General features: G+C 55.6%; 6 protein-coding genes across 6 annotated transcripts; 1 reads left to right on the top strand and 5 right to left on the bottom strand.

Annotated features, from left to right (window-relative positions):
• Positions 1 to 680: 680 nt before the first annotated feature.
• Positions 681 to 3,276, bottom strand: CMQ_7295 (protein kinase; the record flags this gene model as incomplete). Its single annotated transcript, XM_014314300.1, has 7 exons — positions 681 to 875; positions 937 to 1,024; positions 1,080 to 1,539; positions 1,606 to 1,953; positions 2,020 to 2,101; positions 2,218 to 2,637; positions 2,863 to 3,276. The coding sequence occupies 7 exons, from the start codon at positions 3,274 to 3,276 to the stop codon at positions 681 to 683; spliced, it is 2,007 nt and encodes a 668-aa protein (XP_014169775.1).
• Positions 3,277 to 5,923: 2,647 nt separating this feature from the next.
• CMQ_7345 (mitochondrial cation transporter) lies at positions 5,924 to 7,094 on the bottom strand (the record flags this gene model as incomplete). The annotated part of the gene is made up of 3 exons (XM_014314350.1): positions 5,924 to 6,583; positions 6,712 to 6,806; positions 6,857 to 7,094. 3 exons carry the CDS (start codon positions 7,092 to 7,094, stop codon positions 5,924 to 5,926), a joined length of 993 nt encoding a protein of 330 aa, XP_014169825.1.
• Positions 7,095 to 7,763: 669 nt separating this feature from the next.
• On the top strand, positions 7,764 to 9,673 carry CMQ_7197 (major facilitator superfamily transporter; the record flags this gene model as incomplete). The annotated part of the gene is made up of 2 exons (XM_014314202.1): positions 7,764 to 8,149; positions 8,209 to 9,673. 2 exons carry the CDS (start codon positions 7,764 to 7,766, stop codon positions 9,671 to 9,673), a joined length of 1,851 nt encoding a protein of 616 aa, XP_014169677.1.
• A 754-nt stretch (positions 9,674 to 10,427) lies between these two features.
• CMQ_7149 (telomere and ribosome associated protein) lies at positions 10,428 to 12,005 on the bottom strand (the record flags this gene model as incomplete). The annotated part of the gene is made up of 5 exons (XM_014314154.1): positions 10,428 to 11,121; positions 11,172 to 11,340; positions 11,394 to 11,501; positions 11,738 to 11,756; positions 11,802 to 12,005. 5 exons carry the CDS (start codon positions 12,003 to 12,005, stop codon positions 10,428 to 10,430), a joined length of 1,194 nt encoding a protein of 397 aa, XP_014169629.1.
• A 1,241-nt stretch (positions 12,006 to 13,246) lies between these two features.
• CMQ_7057 (uncharacterized protein) lies at positions 13,247 to 14,161 on the bottom strand (the record flags this gene model as incomplete). Its single annotated transcript, XM_014314062.1, has 2 exons — positions 13,247 to 13,406; positions 13,602 to 14,161. 2 exons carry the CDS (start codon positions 14,159 to 14,161, stop codon positions 13,247 to 13,249), a joined length of 720 nt encoding a protein of 239 aa, XP_014169537.1.
• A 2,691-nt stretch (positions 14,162 to 16,852) lies between these two features.
• CMQ_7725 (bzip transcription factor) lies at positions 16,853 to 18,484 on the bottom strand (the record flags this gene model as incomplete). Its single annotated transcript, XM_014314730.1, has 4 exons — positions 16,853 to 17,140; positions 17,571 to 17,968; positions 18,031 to 18,247; positions 18,320 to 18,484. The coding sequence occupies 4 exons, from the start codon at positions 18,482 to 18,484 to the stop codon at positions 16,853 to 16,855; spliced, it is 1,068 nt and encodes a 355-aa protein (XP_014170205.1).
• Between the last annotated feature and the right edge of the window lie 2,306 nt (positions 18,485 to 20,790).

The raw sequence follows: 20,790 nt of genomic DNA, 5'->3' as shown, positions 1-20,790 counted from the left end.
GGACAAAAGCCTTTCATCGTCACAAAGGGCAAAAATGGGGGCCGGCAAAGGACCGTTCTCGTCCTGTTCGCCTTTGTGTCACCCTATTGCGATCGATCCTCTTTTATTCGTCTCCATTGTCGCGGTGCTGTTGTCCCTGCTCCGTGCCCTGGTCAAATCGATCATCTGTCTTCGACCATCCAAAACGTTGGCAAGTAGAAAAAACCACCCGGTGACATCCATGAATTAGGACACATCGCATACTTGCTGTCCTCGGCTCAATAGCCGTGCTGGTATAAAGGCTGGCCGTCTCGGCCAAGTCAAAATCAAAATCAAAAAACAAATGGTGGCAAACAGTGACAACATGGCAAGCAACAAATAACGCCAGAGAAACAGTCCCCGGATTAGCCTCTTCGTTTCCCGCCCCGTTCAGGTCGATACGCCCCCTGCTAAAGCAGCCATGATCGTGTTCTCCGTAATCCCTGTAATCCTATGCCAGTACTTTTCCACATGTCCACATATACAACACCAGCTTGTCGTGCCCTTCGCCAAACGCCCAAATCGCAAGTTGCCAGCAGGTGCCAGGCCCAACATTCTCCGTCTATCCAACCGGGCGCTCGCCGATGCTCGTGCTCGTGCTCGTGCTCGTGCTTGAATGCTCGAATGCTCGAATGCTCAGATGCTCAAACGCTCGAAATGCTTCAGCTGGACGCTGCCGCCCGCTCTTGCCGGATCTTTGCCGCCACCGTCCCGTCGTCCTGAAGCGCCACCTCCCGGAACCAAGGGTGTAGCAGCGCCTCCTTTGCCGTGATCCGCTTGGCTGGGTCGTACACAAAAATGCGCTTGAGCAGGTCCAGGAACTGCTTCAAGAAATTATTGCTGCGTGGGATGATGTCCTGCACGAGCTGGTCAGCCGACACCGTCCGCCTCCTGTCGTCCGTCCAACCCGGCACTCACATTTAACCTCTTCATAGCCTTGACAAATCTCCGGGATGCCCGCGTCGTTTCTGTCGTCGGGTAGTTAAGCTTGGCCCTTTTGAAGTATCTGCAACTGTCAGTATACAAGAGCAGCCAGCCAGAAAGAGAAAGACAGCACTCACTTTGACGCCGGGTTGCCTCCGTGTCGAGGTGATTTGGTCACCTGCTGTACGAGGTGCGCATCGATGCGGCAGTCGCACACCGCTTCCATCATCGCTAGATGTTCGAGATTATCGTGGGTCTGGAAGAGTGCATCGCCCGTAAAGAACTCCACAAGAATGCAGCCTATGCTCCAGATGTCGCACGGGAACGACCAGCCGAGGCCGAGTATGATTTCTGGCGCCCGGTAGTGGCGCGTCGACACGACAGAAGAGTGATATTCGTCTTGGAATGTGGCAGACCCAAAGTCAATCAACCGTATCTCCGTGTCCAGAAGCACTCTTCGCTGTGAGGCTTGCCGCGCTACAATCGTAGAAGACGACGGGATTTTGCGGTTGTATGTAAATGTCTGGTAGTTTGCGTCGACGAGTAGGATGTTCTCAGGCTTCAGATCCGTGTGGATAAGTTGTAGATCATGCAAGACTGCAGGTTGTCGGCTTGTCAGCAGGGGAAAAAGGACATGGCGATTAAGCAAGGTGCACCACTCACATGCAACGCTGGTGAAGAGCTGCCGTGCAAAACTCTGTATCTGGCTGTTGGGGAATGGAACAAACGTGTTGCCCTTCAGAAAGTCAAAGATGCTCTGGCCCAAAAGGTCCATCACAATGCAAATGTGTCCGCGGAAGTCAAAGCATTCGAACAGGTGGATGCAGCGGTTCCGGTTCTCCCGGTCGTTGGCTTTGAGCGTCTCGAGAACACGTAGTTCTATGCGGGACGCATCACGGTATTTCTGCACAGATCGAATGATCTTAATAGCCACCAGCTTCTTGCTCCGACGATCACGGGCCTGCACGACCTTGCCGAAAGTGCCTTGGCCGAGCAGCTTGACCAATTGGTCTGCAAAGTATCAGTCAGTCGCGGCTGTGTGCTAATCGAAACGGGCGTATAGGGCAGGAGACATACAGCGTTCGGTCAGGTCGGCGTCTGGCACAACAATGTAATGGCCGTCCTCGTCGTCGACCTTGACGCTCTTGTCGTAACGTGCCTACATATGTCAGTAGGCTGCACAGATGGAGATGGACACGAAATGGAAACAAAACAACAAGAGCGACAACAGTAGATAGATGATGTCGAAAAGCGATGCGACAAAAAAAAACGTACGTCATGGATCACTTTGACCTCTACCTCCGGTGCCTTGACGGGCGGAAGAGGAGGTGGGCGATAGTGAGTAAAGGCAAGGCCCATCACAGTCATGTCCGGGTCTCTCTTCTTGGATTCGTTTGCCGCCTGCTGGCGGGTGGTCCTCCTCAGCTTCTGGCTGGCAGCCGTGGCCTCGTAGGCCGCCGGGTAGCCACGGGTTGACGCGAGCGACGACGTTGCGGTATTTGCGGCTGTCGCGGCAGCGTTGGCGTACGAGTTGGAATTGGTCCGCTCGCTGGACGCTGTCGACCCGCTGGGCTGAGGATAATTGTAGACGGGGTCGTAGCGGCCGCTCGCGACCAGCGTGCTGGTCGTCGACAGCGACTCGTCGAGCCGCCTCCGCTTTTTGGCCGAGTGCTGTTCTCCATCCACGTTGGCCGCCTGCGTTTCGCTGTGGTAGGAAGCAGCCGCGACAGGAGCAGCCGACACAGAGACAGCAGAGACAGCAGAGGCAGCAGAGGCAGCAGAGGCAGCAGAGGCAGCAGAGGCAGCAGAAACAGCAGAAACAGCAGAAACAGCCGCAGGAGCATTAGTGCGCACCGCAGCGCCACTGCTGCCGTATGCAGCCTGTTCGTCTCGCTCAGGCGTGTCTTCGATGACAATCACCTCCTGCGGCAGGCCGTTCTTGTAAAATGACTCCCAGTCCGGAGGGCCAGACCGACGTCGTTTTCGCGAGAACGTACCCTCGGGCGACCGTGAGGGTGCAGCCGTGGCTGTGGTGCTGGTCTGTGTCGGGTTTTCGGCCAAGGACGTGCCGTGTACTGGGCCTGGCCCTTCGATGTCTCTTACAGACGCGTAGTGCGACTGCGACGAGCTGCTGGAATAGAGCGGCGCCCGAGCATGGCTCGACACGGCCACCCCGTTCGTCATCGCTGCCGGTGGAGGAAGATGGATTCCCGTCGAGGTCGAGACCTGGGAATATGGAGCAGGTAGAGCCTGCAAGTAGGACGACTGGTGTGAAAACGGGTGGAAGCTGGAATATTGAGGCAGCGTCGCAGTGGCTGTCGTCGGTGTCGACATTGTGCTGAAGCTGCCGCGTGTTGTCGTGAATTGACTCGTCTAGCCGAGACGAGAGACGAGAGAGACGAAAGGTAGAGCGAGAAATGAGAAGGGCGACAGAGGGGGGGGCGTTGTGGGGTGTGCGTTGCCTGTATCGCCCCGGGGATACAGCGGCTTGTCGACGACAAAGGCGAGCGTTTAGCGGGCTAAGCCCCAAAAGGCGAAAAAAACAGGGCCTGATCGGACCTCTGGCTGCGGATGTCTGGATTTCCAGAATCTCTCTCGAGGCCAGTCGACTGTTTCGGGCCTCTGTCCACAAGCCAAAGGGCCTCTGGAGGTCAGGACGCGTGCAGAAGCAACGGCCGGCTCGTGGCAAGCAATAGGAGCAGAAACGGGAGCGAGTGGAATGACGGGGTGTCGGCCGGGTGTTGGCGTTTTCCCGACGTCCCTTGGGGGGCAGTAGAAAGGCAGGACAGCTAGACAGTAGGGACGAGCAGAGAGCGATGTGAGTCGGAAGAGCAAACGCCAGGTTTGAGAAGCAGGAGAGGGAGGGAGGGGAGAGGCAGACGAAGAGAGGACAGGAGAGGCCGAGAGTGGGAAGGGAAAATGCCCTAGAGGCCGGCCAGTAGTTTGCTGTCGTGGTGTTGCGTGCGTCTCGCCATACAATTTTGCAGGCGGAGAAGGGGGGCGCGGCTGGCTGGCTGGGGCGGGTGTTGGCTGGGAGGGGAAGGAGCGCTGCTCAGACGGTGCAGAGGCGGCCGTTCTTATCTCTCGTCACGCCGCATGGCACGCTGGCTGTCGGTCGGATGCCCTCTTGTCCTGCTTTTTTTTCCTCTGCTCTGGCACCGCCGGAATCACGGCCGACTCTGCCCTCACCCGGCCGTCTGAATTTCCCGTCTTCTTCTGCGTCCTACCAATGTCGTTTGGCTCTGTTTGGTCTTCCTTTGTCTCACTGTGCGAGTTTGTGGAAGCACTGTGTCCGGTAAATCTGGAAAGAGCCCTGTGTCAGGTGGAAAATAGCAGCAGCAGAGACAGCTTAAGATGATACGAGACCGTCGGTTCGAAACATCACAAAGGGAGAAGAAAAGCTTCTGCGAGTGGCAGAGGGCGAGAGCAATCTACGTGCAGCGCAGCCGGTGCCTTGCTGTCTCTCTTACTCACATCCATTCACTTTTTGTTGAACCGGGTGCCCACACTACTCGTCACTCGCTACGTAACGAACTGCATAGGTTGAGATCCCATTCTGAGTGCCTCCACTGAAAAGAAGGTTGTCGCAGCACGTTTCCTAGCGCCTACGCGCTGTCCACCCTGCATTTCTGACCCGACACAGAACGCCTGTTATTAAAAACCCCCCTGGCAGGGACTTTTGGAAAGTAGAGGGAGGCCCTTGTCGCACTGCCGGGTAATATAAGACGGCCCTGTCTCCAAAAAAGAAATAGACAAAAATAAAAGACAAAAACAAAAGACAAAAATAAGAGGAAAAAGTTGCCTCAGCAGTCGACCAATACGACACGTTGTCGTGCAACAGAACAACGAGTAACAGAACCGATACTATGTAGAAAGATCGCCACTGAGAGGCCCAACGGAACAGGGCAAAGAGTCGAGGGAAAACCTGAAAGGTCTGAAAGGGGATGCCGAGCACACTGCGGCCTCTGAGATCAGAGCAGGCCAAGCAGCCAGCCAGCAGGACGAGGAAAAGGAAAGGCAAAGCCGAGGGTGGCGGTCCACTCGCGCCATGCCTACATAGTCCTACTCCGTACGCTTGCTAGGCCAATGAGAGGCAGCAATCGGCAGCGGGTTGTCGTATCTCACCTCTGTAATACTGAAGCACTCCGGTGTTCAGGCTCTGCAGACCGGCTGGGCCAACTTTGGGTGTGCGTGTGCGTGTGTGCCCAGGGCGGAGGAGATTCTCCAGGCGGCGCCATGACTCCGCAAAAGTGGTTCTCAGACTGCCTTAGCTGCAGGCAGAAGCCCTCGCTCTGCCCTCTCCAACCCGGGCACTCGTGCGGATCCTGCGGCATCTGTTTAAGGGCTGATACGTAAGATACCGCCGTGGCGTGCAGCCCTCCTGCAGGCGGCGGGTTCGATCCCCTTTCATCTGTCCGTAACGTATCTACGACGTAAGTTCACGTCTGTGCCACAGAGTGCACGTTTTGTGTTTTGTGTTTTTATTTGGGAGACGGGAGATTGAGGATTTGCCTGCCAAGATCGGCCGTGCTTTCTGCCTATTCCTACCATTCTCGTGCAGAAGGAACGGACAGGCTAAACCGCCCGCGGTCGCTCCCAAACGGCGCTACTCCGTCCGGAGTTTTACGAGCAAGATCTGGCGCCGTCTCCTGCCGTTTACACCCGTTTTCGACGTAGTGTCTTAACGTCTGACCCGTTTTCAACCTCCTCCGTTCCGTCCTAACGGAGTATCTTACGTTCTGCCCGAGTTCGAAAGAAGATACCGTCTCGGATCGAGTCAGCCGGTCTTCCCTAGCCATTCACGTCTGTCTGACCAGCCATGTGACATGATGGAGCCTATCGTTTCCGCTTTGCCTTTGCTAGTCCATTTTTCGGACGACCAGGCTGTCGATCTTTCGCTGTGGTTGAGATGAGTAAGATACGGAGTACATAGTGTTTTACATGCTATGTATCCACCACCGGTTGCTACCACTCCTCCGTCCTAGATGCCCCGGTTGAACTCGACCAGGCCGCCGGCACCGCCGCGGCCGTGGAACTGCGGCTCCAGCGAGTCAGCCGCGATCTTCTGGCGCTGCGGAAACGCGGCCAAAGCCAGTGGCAGGACGGCGAAGCTGGTGGCCGTGATGAGGCCGAGGTTGACGGGCAGCGTCAGACGCGGCCGCTGCTGCAGCCAGGCGGCCCGCTGCAGCCGCACGAGCAGCAGCGCCGGAATCACCATGACGGGCGAGCTGTTGAGCACGCGCGAGAGGGCGGTCTCGCCGACGGCCAGGACGGCGGCCTTTTTGCTGCGACCGAGCGACTCGGCCGCTGCTGCGACCCCATCCTCGCCAACCGGATACACGTCGATGCCAGTGCGCATCTCCTCGCCGCGCATCAGAAAGACGTTGAGGGCGCCGGCGCTGGCAACAGCAGCAAAAGGCACCAGGCGGCCCAGCACCAGGCGGGTGGACGGGGCGAGGTGGCGCAGGCGCGGCACCAGGCTGTTGAGCCCGACGGCGACGGAGCACGAGGCGCCGACGGCCAGGCAGTACGACTGGGCCAGCTTGCCGTACGTCAGGGGCGACGATTTGTTGGCGTTGGAGCTGTTGACGGCCACGTTGACCGACTGGTTGGCAATCTGCCACAGCACCGTGCCCGTGGTCTGACCTGTCAGCGTGGGGAAACTGGTACGAGGAGAAGGTGGGATGAAGTCAGAGCGAAAGTGTGTTCGTTTATGGAAGAGGAAGAGGAACAAGGCACAAGGGAAACAACACAACACAAACCACTCACCCCGAGACCTGGCGTCAACATGCCAGCCGTCACCACCAGATTCGTCAGAACAAAGCAGGACATGCGGAACGGCAGTAGCACCGGCTCGCCCGTATCTGTAGCCTTGTCAGCTCGATACCCGGCCATCTCTCTCTCTCTCACTGACCTGGGTGCAGCGTCGAGTCGACAATCTTCTTGGCCTGCCACAGCTCTGGCGTCATCTCCTTGACCTCGCCCTGCTTGTAGGAAATGATGGCCCTCTTGGCCTGCTCCAGCCCTGCGCTGCCAACCAGTAGAGTCCTGGGATCGGTGATGCCTGCCGTGTGCTGGACTCGTCCCCAGTATGTGTTGAGGTCGTACTGCGAGGCGGGCAGCTCTCGGCTGCCGGGCAGAGAAGCCGACATGGCGGGGCGTCCTGGCTCGAAGACGAAAAGAGGTGCAAGCGTAGACCGGCCTCGAAATCGCTCTGTGGTGCGGCGCGCGTCCTACGAGAGAGGCGAGCGAGCCGACTGACCTCATCAGGATCAAACGAAAAGAATATTATCGCCAACCAGTGGGCGGTGAAAGGCCCAAAGCGGCTAGGACAGATAGCCTGTCGCTTCCGACCTCGGCCGCCGCCGCAGTGCAGCACCACAGCACTATAGCATGCCAGCTGCCCTGAAGAGCCCCGCGTCCAGGCCTGGTCTGGCACTCGTACCACTGTAGCAGGAACGACGCTAGCGCTCTGCTTTTTTCTCGTAAGTCCTTAAGTCCTTCGGAGCTCAGCGTGATTTGTATGGAGATGTAGAGAGAGCTCTTCGTCCGATACGTAAGATGGTACTCCGTATAATAGCGGCCATTCTTGAGACGACGCGACGATCCTCTCGCGTTACTCGCCAGCATTCTTCCCTCTTCCTTCTCCCTTTTTAGCAGACAGTCAGTCCACACTCAAGCAAGCTGGTCTGGTTTCAATCTGACCATTGCTCCGTCTCCTCGTCCGATCGTCTGGCCTTCTGCCTACCTGTACCTTTATTTACTTTCTCTCAGCATCAAGAGCTCTCCGAAGTTGGCACTCCCCCACCAACACCACCACCATGGCGCTGTCCATCATGCACAGACTGCCGTTTGCGCGGTCGACGACGCCGCTGCAGGCGGCCACGTACCTGTTGGGCATCTCGCTCTTCTCCATCTCCTTCCTCGTCTTCCTCAACAGCAGCATCTCGTTTGTCATCACAGACCGCATTGGCGTCAAGAATGGTGTGGGTGACATTGTCGGCACGCTGGGCTTCGTCGACGAGCTTGTCGCCCTGGTCGCCTGTCCCGTCTGGGGTCTCGTGTCCGATCGTCTGGGCGTGCGTCTGGTTGCCGTCATCGGCTATGCTGTCATCGCTCTCGCCCTCGTCCTGACCGTTACGGCTGTCAATGTGTATCCCCAGCTGCTGCTGGCTCGTATTTTGTTTGCCATTGGGGCCACGGCAGCGTAATTTTGATCTTCGCTTTCTCTTCTTTCCATCTCTGCACTCCTTACTAACTCCTCAGGGCCACAATGGTCACAGCTATTCTGCCGTCTCTGACGGCTGAGACGGCAGACACGTCCCAGAACGACGATGCCGCCAACAGCCCGCCCAAGACGAGACGCAACCCCCGCGACAGTGCGCTCTCGATGGAGTCCCAGCTGACCATCACGCCCGAGCGTTTTGCCGAGAGCCAGCAGCAGCAAAGCCGTGCCGATAGCGACGACGATTCGCAGGCTGCCAGCAAGCCTGGCAAGCTCGCCGGTTTTGTCGGCGTCTTCACCGGCTGCGGCGCCCTCGTGGCCCTCTCGCTGTTCCTGCCGCTGCCGGCGCAGTTTGGCCGCGTCGACGGCATCACCATGGCCGAGGCCGTTGCCCACAGCTTCTACGTCGTCGCCCTCGTCGCCCTCTTCATTGCCGTCTTTGTCTTTTTCGGTCTGCGAGGCCTACGTGGTGAGGAAGGCAAAGGCTGGCACATGCTGCTCGGCCATCCTTCTGCTGCAGCCCCTGCTGCTACGTCTTCTCCTTCTTCATCTCGCCGTCGTACCGACTTGCTCAGCATCGACGAAGTGCTCGCGGAAAGCCGAACGGAACAGCCCCCCTCTTCTTCACCCGTCCCATACTGGCGACTGCTCCGTGACTCTGTGCGGCTCGGCTTCACCGACGCCGACATTGCCCTCGGCTACCTGGGCGGCTTCGTGGCCCGTGCCTCGACCGTGGCCATCTCGCTGTTTGTGCCGCTCTTTGTCAACGCCTTCTTCATCCGCAACGGCTACTGTCAGGGCTCGCCCCACGACTCGTCGCCTGAGCTGAAGGAGGAGTGCCGTGCTGCCTACGTGCTGGCGTCTATCCTGACGGGTGTCGCCCAGCTGATGGGCCTGCTATGCGCCCCGCTCTTCGGCTACCTCTCGAGCCACCGGCCTGGTCGCGTAAATGTGCCCATCGTCGTGGCCAGCCTCTTTGGCGTCGCCGGCTACCTGCTCTTCGCCCTGCTGCCGAGCCCTGAGTTCAGCGACGAGGCTGGCCGTGGTGGCTCGCCCATCGTCTTCCTGGCCGCCACCCTGATCGGCATCAGCCAGATCGGGGCCATCGTATGCAGCCTTGGTGCCTTGGGCAAAGGCGTCCTCGCGTCTGGACACAACGACATCACCACCGACGGCCCTGAGACCGCTCCACTCCTCGGCGCTGGCCTTGACGGATCTGCCTCCTACGACGGCGTTGATGCCGAGGCCACCACCAGCCACCACCGGCGGCTATCCTCTGTCCCGGGGACGGCAGCCTCGCGCATCCGCCTCAAGGGATCCATCGCCGGCATGTATTCGTGGTGCGGTGGGGCTGCCATTCTGCTGCTCACCAAGCTGGGCGGTTATCTGTTCGACCACTGGACCACGGCCGCCCCTTTTTACCTCATGGCTGCCTTTAACGTGGTCCTTCTTGTGGCCAGCGTCAGCATCGATGTTGGGGGGGCCGTCCGACGGTTGTCGCGGTAAAAGGGCATGTATGTGTATATATGTATCATTTGTTTCTTCATTTGGGCAGTACTGCATTTTGTTAGCGGCATGTAGCGATGGGCAAGCATGACTTTTTGTCTACGGTTGTTTCTGTATTTTAGGCTTCTACTCTTATCTCATCGGATCTGTCTTTCTACTGCTCTTACTTTGTTTCTCACGTAAGCAGTCATGACGGCCGATGGCCACAGCTGATGCAGTAGCACAACGGCTGTCTGTGTCAAGTCGCCGTCCTCTTCGAGAAAACACAGCTCCAGAAAAGAAATAAAATAGAACGCAGCATCTACTAGAGAGCAATAGACAAACCAGAGAGAAACAGATCCCCATTCCTATATCAGGTACACCCCTATTTTTCTTTTGTGACCCGAGAGCCCTTCCAATGAACAAAACCCTTTTTTCGTTTTCCTCCACACATCCCATCGCAAATGCCACCGGCCTGAATCCCACCATCCGCTTCCCCTATTCCCCCGGAAGGTCGGAACGATCTTGCATGCCGCATCTCATTAATTGCCAGAAGAGAGACAAAAAAGGCATCTGTTTGTTTTTTATTTTTGGAGTATGCTTTTGAAGTATGAGTGCCCGTGATAGGACCGTTTGAAATCCCAAACCTGGCCGGAAATCCAGGCACCATTCACCATTCGACTCGCGCCTCTCGCCACGCACCCTCTGCCATCTCGTCCGCTCGCCCCGTCTGCTTAGGCAGAGGCGACCGACAGCAGCAAGCGGCACGTCAGACCTAGTTGCTGCCCAGGCTGGGGAAGGCGTTCTCGTCCTTGGGATTGAGGTCAGCGCCCCGGATCGCGCCCTGGGGAGCAGCGGCACCACGGAAGGCACCGCGCGGCTCACCACGGCCACGGCTGCCGCCACGAGGACCACCACGGGGACCTCCACGGCCACCGCGGAACTCACCGCGCTCAGCACGGTCGCCACGGTCAGCACGGTCGCCACGGTCGCCACGGTCGCCACGGTCGCCGCCACGATCGCCACCACGGGCGCCGCCACGGCCACCACGGCCGCCACGTGCACCGCCAAAGGCCGGCCGCTCGGGCTCGACGTAGCGCTGGTCAATCTCGATGACCTGCTTGACCTTCCGCTCGCGCTCGCGCTTGGCCTTGCCGCTCGAGCCCGCGATGAAGTCGTCGTCGTCCTCCTTGACCAGGGGCTTGGCCGACGACCACTTCTTGTCCAGCTTGGTGCCCTCGTTGGCCTGGCGCACCGCCAGCTGGGCGTCCAGGCTCAGCTTCTTCTCGGCCTGCTGGGCGAGGTAGTCATCCAGCGTCACCTGCTTCTCCTCGGGCTCCTCGTCGACCGCAGCGGCATCCTCGACCGCGGCAGCCTTCTCGTCGCTCTGAGCGATGGCCGCACCAGCATCCTCGTCCCGCTTCTCCGCATCGCCCTCAGTGTGGCCACCGGCGTGCTTCTCCGATGCACTACTTGGTCAGCAACACGATACCAAGCCACAGAACAGGCAAATACATACCCAGGGAGACCCTTCGAGTGCCGGTCATCGCGCTCGCGGGGGAAACGGCCGCCACGACCACCACGGACACGGGCTTCCCGGCCACCACGAGCACCGCCGCGCGGCGCCTCCTCTGTTGACTTCACCCGGTTGCGGTCGCTGCCGGCGTTGCGGTCACGGAAGGCTGGCACTACTTAGCGGTCGTCCAGCCAAATTGACAGCAGCTGTCCGGGGGGAACCTACCGGCATCGTTGCCAGCCGTGCGCCGAGGAGCAGCCTGGGGCTTGGCATCCTTGGTGATCCGACCAGCGGCCTGTGTGGGAGCTGCGTCCACGTCACCATCCTCGTTGCCTAAGGAAGACAAAATGCCATGTTAGTTGTCTGTTTGCAACAGCGAACATCGCGATGCGCTGCATCTAGCTGCATCTGTTCGCTTTTCCCTTTGATATGCGCTTCGTCCTCCCGGTCCTGTGCTGCCCCGACCAAACGCCACACAGCGCGCAGATGGCCGACTGGGGCTTGCGATCGGAGAGCGGAGGCATCGCGGGGTGAGGTGGAGAGGCGAGGTGGGGCTTGGCCTTGCTTACCGAGGAGGTCATACGGGTTCTGCAGGGACGAGTCGACAGTCAGCATAAGCGTCTGCAATTATACCATCCAGACAGGCATTGACTGCTGCTCCATCCGCAGGCACACCCCATCGCCCACCACTTGGAGAGCAGCAGGAGAAGCCGGCGAGATGTATACGCATGCCGACCGGCAGCCCGTGGCCAAGGGCACAATGTTGTCGGCCGGCTGCGCATACAAGCAAGACGAAGCAGATTGGTCGACGAGGGCGATCTTGCGATGGACGTGCATCGGCCACCGAATGCGATTCGCGGAGTAAAACGGAGAGCGAAAACAATTGCCTGCAGAGAAACGAGACAAAGTACGAACCTTGGACGCGACAGACATCGTGTCGCCTGGGCCTATTCGCCTTTCAAGAAGGCGAAGTTTCTATGGCGGCAATGTTGTGTGCGGGTTTGCAATATTGCAGATGCAGGATGTAAGAAAAGCGAAGGAGAGGAGATGAGGGGACTAAAACGAAGAAAATGGGCGGGAAGCACAGCGACGGCCAGAAAAAATTATTCGGAATATTGCTAGGCGCACATGTTCCACTCTAGTGTTGGCCACACGGCTTTTCCCACCACAGATACTTGGGGGCATATCTCGAGCCTCTGGCGGGGAGAATGGGCGGAGAAAATCGCTTCTGCTTTTATGGCATGCATGTGCCCCATTGGGCATATTCCCTGCTGTTGTATTTCACTGCAGTCCGGATTTGTGTGTTTCACGATCTTCTAAACACTGTCTGCAACAACCCAATCTTCCACAGCCCTTTGACGTCGACATTCGCTAACGCAGCCCTACACTCTTTTCTTTACGCTTTTCCTAGATGCGAGAGCACGTTTTTTCTGCCCAAATAGGAGCTCGGCAGCCTTAGTGAGCGCTGGCTGTTAAGCAAGCATGTATACAGTGTGTCGCGAAAGGAGCTGTCTACTTCTTTTCCCTTGGTTTTGGGACCGTCATCCTCTATGGAGCTACTCATAATATTACTTGCTCTCTCTGAGCCCCACAAATGTATGTGTGTGATTTATTTTTGCCTTTTTTTACATTAGGGCTTCACAGCTCTTCGTCTACTGTGCGTATACATTTCCGTACAGTGTGTGTGCACGGACGTTGCACGTGGAGCTGAACGGACTTCCACTTGGACCCACAGCCAACTTCGTCATAGACCTCGGCGGTCGGATTGTGGTAGACCGATCGGCGTTTTCTCCAGTACGGCGTACTTACTTACTGACCCTGGATCACAGATTCAGTAACGGCGAGGCGATTCGATGAATAAGTTCTTCACGACAAAGTGCACTCAAGTAAGCGCCTGCATCACGAAAATACATCGGGGTTGTCGCACATTCGTGAAACGGGATCAACTTCAGATCGTACTTATTACTTCCATGCATTATACCTAGCCCCTCTATCTAGATCCAGTCAATTGTAGAGTCTGAGCCTTTCATCTTGTTTTCTACAAATTGCTCCGTTCAGTACGCCACACAGACATGAGATCATGGCATCTGAGCAAGATCTTCCCATTCAGGTTGGAGTGGCTCGTCACTTGCCTTATGGGGCTCCATGCCATCATAATAGCCCAAAACATTCCACTCTTCACCCCGGATTTCGCTTTCGTGTTTGGCCGTGACTGATTTTTCAGAAAATCCGCCAAGTCTAGAAACCCAGTGGTATTCTATAAATTAGCATTTAGTATATTATGAAGACATGTGAGAAGCAATTGCGAGAAAGTACAAAAAACAAGGAAGTGTAGCAAAAGGCACACACCGTTGTCGGCCTTGTCAGCTAGGACGATTCTTGGCATTCTAGCTTTTTTTTTTTTCAGGGGCTGGGCACTGGCGTTTGATGCACTTTGTCACTGGCACAGAGCCGGACTTGTAGCAGTCGATAAAGTTTTCAATATTCACAAGAATGTCGTCAAATGAAGGGTTGAAGATATCAGGTGAAAGCTTTGTGGGTGGATATCGGTGCTTCCATGTCTTCTCTTTAATCTTTACCGCCTTTGCAGAGCCTCCCACGGCAAGGGTCACCGTTTCTCGGTCCCGAAGGCCCTCTTCATAGGCCCAAAGCTGTTTGCGAGAGTAGAGGAGCCTGCCCGTTTCGATGTTTTTGGTCAGGCCGTCATCAGAAAGGACGGAGAAGGAGTCTTCATCGTCGTCATCGTCTTCGTCTTCCACCTCGACTTCGACTACAGCTTCTTCAAAATCGAGGTCTGCCGATCCAAAGTTTTTATCGAAGCGTTCGAGATTGCCAGCAATTCGCACTTCGATATCAGCGGCGTTCCCTCCAAGGTTTGATGGTATCTCAGCGAAGCTGTCTTCGTCTAGCTTTCTCTGAGAAGGATGGTAATGGAAAGGGTCCCAGGCCGAACGGTCAGGTAAGGATGGGGCAGTCAATCTGACGAGGACCATGGTAGCGTAATTAGACGCTTTGAAAAATTTGTTGATCGAAGTGAAAGATGATTTTACTGTCCCCTTTGATGATGGATCTGAGTGGTAGATGAACGTTTGAGCAGGGGGAAATGGCTTGGGAGCCTCTGTATTTGATATTGGACAGAGTCTTGTGGAATTGCTTCAAATAAAAATAAAAGAGAAGGGTTGTAAAAAATATAGAGACAATGGCCATCCAGGCACAGAGACCAGCACCAGTATTATTTAGATCCCAAAATGGAAGGCACGCGAAAATTGCAGTTCTTGGCCGCACCTTCACATTTCGGGGGAGACATAGACTTATAAGTATGAAGAAGTTGACGTTTATAAGGGCGGGAACTACAAGAAAATGGCAATACTTCTGTTCCTGCGATGGCTATATATTCTCCATGCGAGTATCACAAAGCTCACGGTTATATACTACACATTCCACGGCATCACGGAGTGACTTGGTATACTAGGACAAACTGTAACTCAACAGATAATATGCCTTGTGGTCCACCAGTGGACCTGTAATGAACTCACTGAACAGCAATTTTCTATGTTCAGGAGAAAATTATCAATACTCCGTGCAACGTTTGGTCTGTCAGCCATCATCATAACTCGTGCCACTGATTTAAGTATATTTCAGGTCCTCGTAAAAATATAAAATATAGCGAGTTTTATTTGCCCGTACGTTCACAAGCTTATACAGAAGAAGAATTCTGTCCAGATGGATAGAAAGTGTCGAACGCGGACCAGCCATTGACCGGACATATTATGCCTTTTAGAAACCGAGGGGGGTTTCCATTGTTAACTGACATCAATCAAAGATCCACCATCGAAGCCGCATCATAGCTGCGCTGTTGTACAGAAGTCGTAGAAGTAGCACAGAAAAGATCTTGGATTGGGTTACTACAGTGTTAGAAAACCGGAGGGTTCGTACTGTGCCTTGATTAAGGGATAAAGGGGATACAATGCACCACTACAGATTGCAAAGACGAAGCCACCACAGCCTTTGCTAATTACATTGTATAACGATCCCTTTGGCAAAGGTCAGTGTGTTCTTCACAACCTCGTTTCTCCGACTCGCAGCCGGGTGTGCTTGCTTCCACAAAAGGCAAACGAGCGGACAGCTGTTTCAACCGTCTCCATCTGGCTCGCGCTCATCGGTCGGTTGGTCGCGTGCTTGCGTGCTTCTGGACAGTATCCACGAATAGCCGAGAGTACGGAACCGCCCCTATTACCCGACCTAGTATCTGCCCATTCCCTTGCCAAGGAGCACGCCAATGATGTCAGGTTTAGGCAGTCATCTGGCTTGCACATATGGCTGCTGGCATGCACGCAGACCAGTCCACACGGCCATGTGCTCCAAACTTTCCGTCATATGGCTACGCTCGGGATTGGTTGGCTTGTACGTAATAGCGTCACCATGGCCTCTTCACAACTCCCCATTTTAAGCTACAACGGTCACATTCGTCTTCAGAAAACACTATATTACTTGTGCACTAGGTTATAACGCATGCGAAAACAAAACAATAAACGAAACCCCTGACCTACCTGAAAACCTACCGTACTCGTACGTCGTATAGGGTTGCGCTGAACAGCCGTGCACATGTCCATGAGACTTGACCCTTGCATACACGCACTCACGCACACACATTCGCACACACCCGCGTGCATATGCACCATCCATACATAGGTACACGGTATACCCAAACCGGCGGCTCTCGCCCCCAAGCTGGGCTCCTAAGAGGAACAGTGACATCAACACCCGCAAAGAGAGAAAGGTAAGTGAGGAAGAAAAACGGAAGGCCTGTTAAAATGAACAGCAAAACAGAAAACAAACAGAGCTAGCCGTGACGCGGAGATGCTGGATCTGCCGCGCGCCGAGAAATGATCCTTGGCACGGCTCCGCCTGAAAATAAAAACCCAAGTCATGGCACTTATTGACTGACTTGCGATGACCGTTGGGTGCCCTCATTAATCATGCCTGAGGCTTTGCTTCTCCCTTAAGACTGTTCAACCGTTTGATTTTTCCAAAGCATGGCGAGAGAAGTTTCGCCGCCGCCCGCTTTCTGCTCCTTTCCCAAAGCATGCCACAGCACATGGAGACGTTTTGTCCAAACCGAATCTCTCTTTGGCTTCCTTTTATCGGCATTTTTCCGGCATGCAAACCCCAAAGAAAAAAATCATAACTCTTGCCGCCGGGGGGTCACATCCGAAAACCGAGACCCCTGTCCTTTTCCGAATTGGCCCATGATGATTGTACATAAAATGCAGAGTAAAATATGAATCGCCCCTAATTCCTTTTGAAAACACAATTCCCTTTGACAATGACACTGTCTGCAGTCCTGAATTGAGGAAGCAATGACAAAGACGGACGAGGCAAACAGGGAAAAAGGGGGGTATCAAGAAAATGCAGAAAAGCACTAGGTATATGATAGAAGGGGTGATATGTGTGTGCGTGTGCGCGCGCCAGGTGTGTGCGTATGATTGTGCGTGCGTATGCATTCGAATGTCCATAATCGTGCTAGGACAATGTGCCTGCTTGAGGCAGGAATCCTCTTCAATACGGAAGAGAGAGAAAAAAAAAACAGGGGTGGCGAGAAGCCTGTATGGCCACGCCATGTGGTCGTAAACCTGAGGCGAGATAATTGAAGGACGGTGATCAGACGAGCTTCATTGCCACGTTCACCTCGTGTTACTCGTATCGAATGAGAACTGAGTGGGGAACTGCATGCTCGCGCTGAGACCGAAAGGGTCCCAATCCAGAGCAGGGTCGAGAAGCTGCGTCATAGATGGATATCCGTTTTGGCCGCCGATAACGGAAGATGCTGTCGAAGGTGGGGCGCTCGCGGCCGGACTCGCGAGACTCAACGGCGGGGGACCAGTCGAATAGGCGTGGTTGGCGTACGGACCGGCGGGGGTATCGGGGTTCTCGTTCGGGTCTTCGATCATATCGTCGGCGGCGTCGTATTCCTGTTCTAAAAATACAGAATGAATCTAGGACGACAAAGCTCTGATTGGGGATGGGGCTGAAAGGGGGAGAGGTCAACTTGCCCAACTGCTCAATATGGTTCTGGAAAGATGGAGCTGGATAGAACGACGTCGAGCCAACGCCCCCAGACCGTGGTGTCACCGGCTGCGGCGAAGGCAGCGGTGCATGTTGTTGCTGCGGATGCGACGAGGGCTGCTGCTGGTGCTGTATGTGCTGCGGCACATGGTGCTGAGCAGTGTGGTGGTGCGGGTGCTGTTGATGCTGCTGATGCTGCTGGTGCTGCTGGTACTGGTGCTGCTGCTGCTGCTGTTGCTGCTGTCGTTGTTGCTGCTGCCGTTGCTGCTGAAGCGTGCGCGAAGCTCCTACCATTCCCGCCATGCCGGCCAGCTGGCTTGCCTTCATAGCTGCCACAGCTTGGTGAGCCTGATGCGCCTGGTGCGCTTGCATCATCTGTGGAGGTGGCGGAGGCACAGGGAGAACAGGTCGGATGGAAGACGAAGGGTCGTTGATAGAAGCAGCAGGCGATGCACCGTAAGCCGAAGTCGAGGCGGTAGGTGAGGCCGAGTGAGACGATGGTGTGGGCCGGCTCTTTGGTGATGCAACCACAGACGTAGGAGTGGGATGGCCGGGCAGGGAAGCTACGCCAGGTTCGAGCTTCGGTGCGATGCTAGAGTTGGATCTGCGCGCATGGTGACGGTTCAAGATGGACCGGGGAATTGGTGGTGGTTGCACCATGTTCTGTGGCATATGCGTGGGACCTAGACTGGGACTTCCTGTCTTGGCGCGAAGCTCTGCTTGCACATCGATGCCTACAGCAGAACGGGATGTCAGAGATGATCGAGGGTACACAAATGCCCAGGGGACGACTGACCCTTCTCGAGCAGGATGCGCTCCAATAGAGAGTTCTTGTACCGCAGCATAAGACACTCGTCGGCAGCATGCCGGTGGGCCGTCTGCAAGTTGTGCAAATTCTGCTCGTGCACCCGGATAGTTTCCTCGAGCTGCTTGATGTACTCAGTTCGTCTTTCGCGGAAGGCGGCCTGCGCCTGGCGGTTCCGCTGCTTGCGCTCCTCTGACGTGGCGTATATCTAGAGAGTCGTCAGCTCCATTCCCAGACCGTCTGCCAGGCGGCGCAGTAGTGCGCGTTTCTTTCGACTTACCGGCTTGCGGCCGCCCTTGCGCTTTACCGGCTGGCCATCCTGCGAGTTGGATGCAGCGTGGTTGCTACCGTTGGGAGCTTGCATGCCCTCGTCGCCCGAGTCGAGCGAGTCATCAGAGTCATGCTTGATGTTGTCGTTCTTATCCATGGACATTATGTCTGCCATGGCCTTGGTCTGCCGGTGGACGGCAAGCGCCTCGAGCGGGGGTGGATGGGGCGAAAGACAAGATGGCAAAATAAAGAAGAGATGCTGGAGGTAGCACGCGGACGAGACAGACGTATAGCAATAATCGGTTGTGACGTCCAGGTGTTCGGTGCCGGTAAAAGAGGTGGGTCTAGTCTATCGACGTGCAGCAAGCGATAGAGAAGTGCAGATACTGGAAGAGAGGCTAATAAGACCTCTACCAGTCCTCGAACAAACACAGACCTAAGATCTGTTTGGGCAGTTGCTTCCAACCGGGCTCTCCTCTACAGGGCTGGTGTGTGTGATCTGCACTGAAACGTCGTCTCTCCTTTCTGCTTCCAGCAAGTACTTCCCGTTCTCCAGGACCGCCAATCAGATCAAGACAGCCGCAAAGCTGGGTCTCTGGAAGAGCAGAGCTAGGCCGACCTGGCCGGCTGGAGGTGCAGCGAGGGGGGACAAAGTGACAGAAAGGTAACGAGTTGACCAGAGACAAGAGAGATAAAGTGGGTGGCGGCGGTACCAGGGGAAAACGATGTGTAATGAGAATGCAGTGGGAGCTGGGGAAAGAGCCGCGCAATGTCGAGTGCGATTGTGTGCTTGCTTTGACTTGTCGCGAAAGATAAGAGCGATGGCAATGACAGGCCGTAAGGGAGGAGAAAGGAAGAAATGAATTGGTTTTATGTAATGTGAATGAGTTTGAGGAGAATCCAACTGTCAAATAAATTGACCCGGGGGATAGAGGGGTTTTGGGGGCGGGCTGGTTCTAGAAAAAAAATAAAAGCAGCAAGTACGCGCCCTTTCATTTTTTCTGGTCTTTCCTTCCCACCTCCACCTTTTGTCCACCCTTTGCTGGCGATAGCCATACCACCCACCGCTACAAAGGTACGCCTCCAAGTATCTTACTCGTCACCGGCCGCTCTCCCCACCCCTTCTCTACAAGTGCAAGTGCCTTTCCTGCCCATTCAAGGTGTCTATGCTCCACCGACAGGCAACCCCGGGCAATCATTCTGCAACGGCTTTGAGCACGTAAGACCCTTACACTCTCGTCGGCGCCTGTATAATGGCCGGATTATGGTAAGGCCTTTCATAAGACGCTGTTGCCAGTCTCGCTGGCCTGGGCGTCCAGGCAGGCGACTTTGGATACGTGGTCGCCGCTCTGCTCTCCCGATCTGGGCGAGCAGGTTTTTTCCCCTTGGTGCCCGCAGCTAGAGACTGCTCGGTGGCTAAAAAGGTGCTCTTGCAGCGGGAGATGGTTTGCGAACATCGCGGGACAGCCCCACCTGTCTCCCCTTTCCACTTTTAGTGCGCTCTTGCTAGCCCCGTCGACTTTGCTCTCTTTTTGGCCATGCCGAAATCGGGCTTTGCTGAATGAGCGATGAAGAAAGGCGAGTCCAGACGGTCTCTTGGAAGCGAGCTAGCATTGTTATCCTTTTGGGAATTGCCTCCGGTATATGGGGCTCTCCAGAACCCACAGTGCTGCTATTCCGGCACGGAGGCCGTCCTGTCATCTGCATCCATCTCGAGCTGCCGTGCGTCCAGTCCTCTGCTTTTGAGTCCGTAGAGTCGGAAGTGCCGACGTTCGAATAGGGAAATTTTCTCCCTCCAAGTGAGAATAAAGAAAATAGGCCAGGGATTTTTCCAATCACCTGAGCCATTTGGTGGTGTGGGAGAAAGCCGTTCTTGGCGTCGAGCGAAATGGTCCAAGCTTTTCGGAGTCCACCGAAGCGCATTAGGCCGGCAAACTAGACGGCAAACTACGGAGTAGACGGCAAACTCTGCTTGTTGAGATACCCGCACCATATTACGAGTACTCCGTACAGGTATCTGACTCCGGCGCTGCCTACTATGTAAGATACGCCGTAGGTTCGCGCGCAAAATGCGGTATGCACATGTACCGTAGTGTGCGAGCGTGTCTCTTCTCCCCTTGCTTCCGCATGCAGGATGCCAGTACATAGTACGAGCACTTACGAGTACGATGCTCGTGCAAAAATACGCATTCGCGATGGATGAAGCGTCTCCGAGGAGCTGAACGCGGTCGAGTTTGCAAGTGCTCCGTTCGGCGGACAGTCTGTCTGCATAAAACTGCCACTGTGGCGCAAAACAAGGTGATGCACAAAGACAAGGTATCCATAAATTCCGCGAGACCCGCTTTGTCCGCGACGTACGGAGAATTGCCTGCAAGATACATACATAGTAGTACATAAGATACCCTGGTGCTGCATCCACAGCGATCTGCTGCGTTTCCGTCGTTGCTGAGCCAGACAGCAGTTCGGTCTAGACTCTGCGGC

This window comes from Grosmannia clavigera (genome assembly GCF_000143105.1).
Source record: "Grosmannia clavigera kw1407 unplaced genomic scaffold GCSC_173, whole genome shotgun sequence".
Classification (NCBI taxonomy): domain Eukaryota; kingdom Fungi; phylum Ascomycota; class Sordariomycetes; order Ophiostomatales; family Ophiostomataceae; genus Leptographium; species Leptographium clavigerum.
The sequence above is the reverse complement of the archived record's forward strand: the minus strand, read 5'-3'. Positions and strand labels throughout refer to the sequence as shown.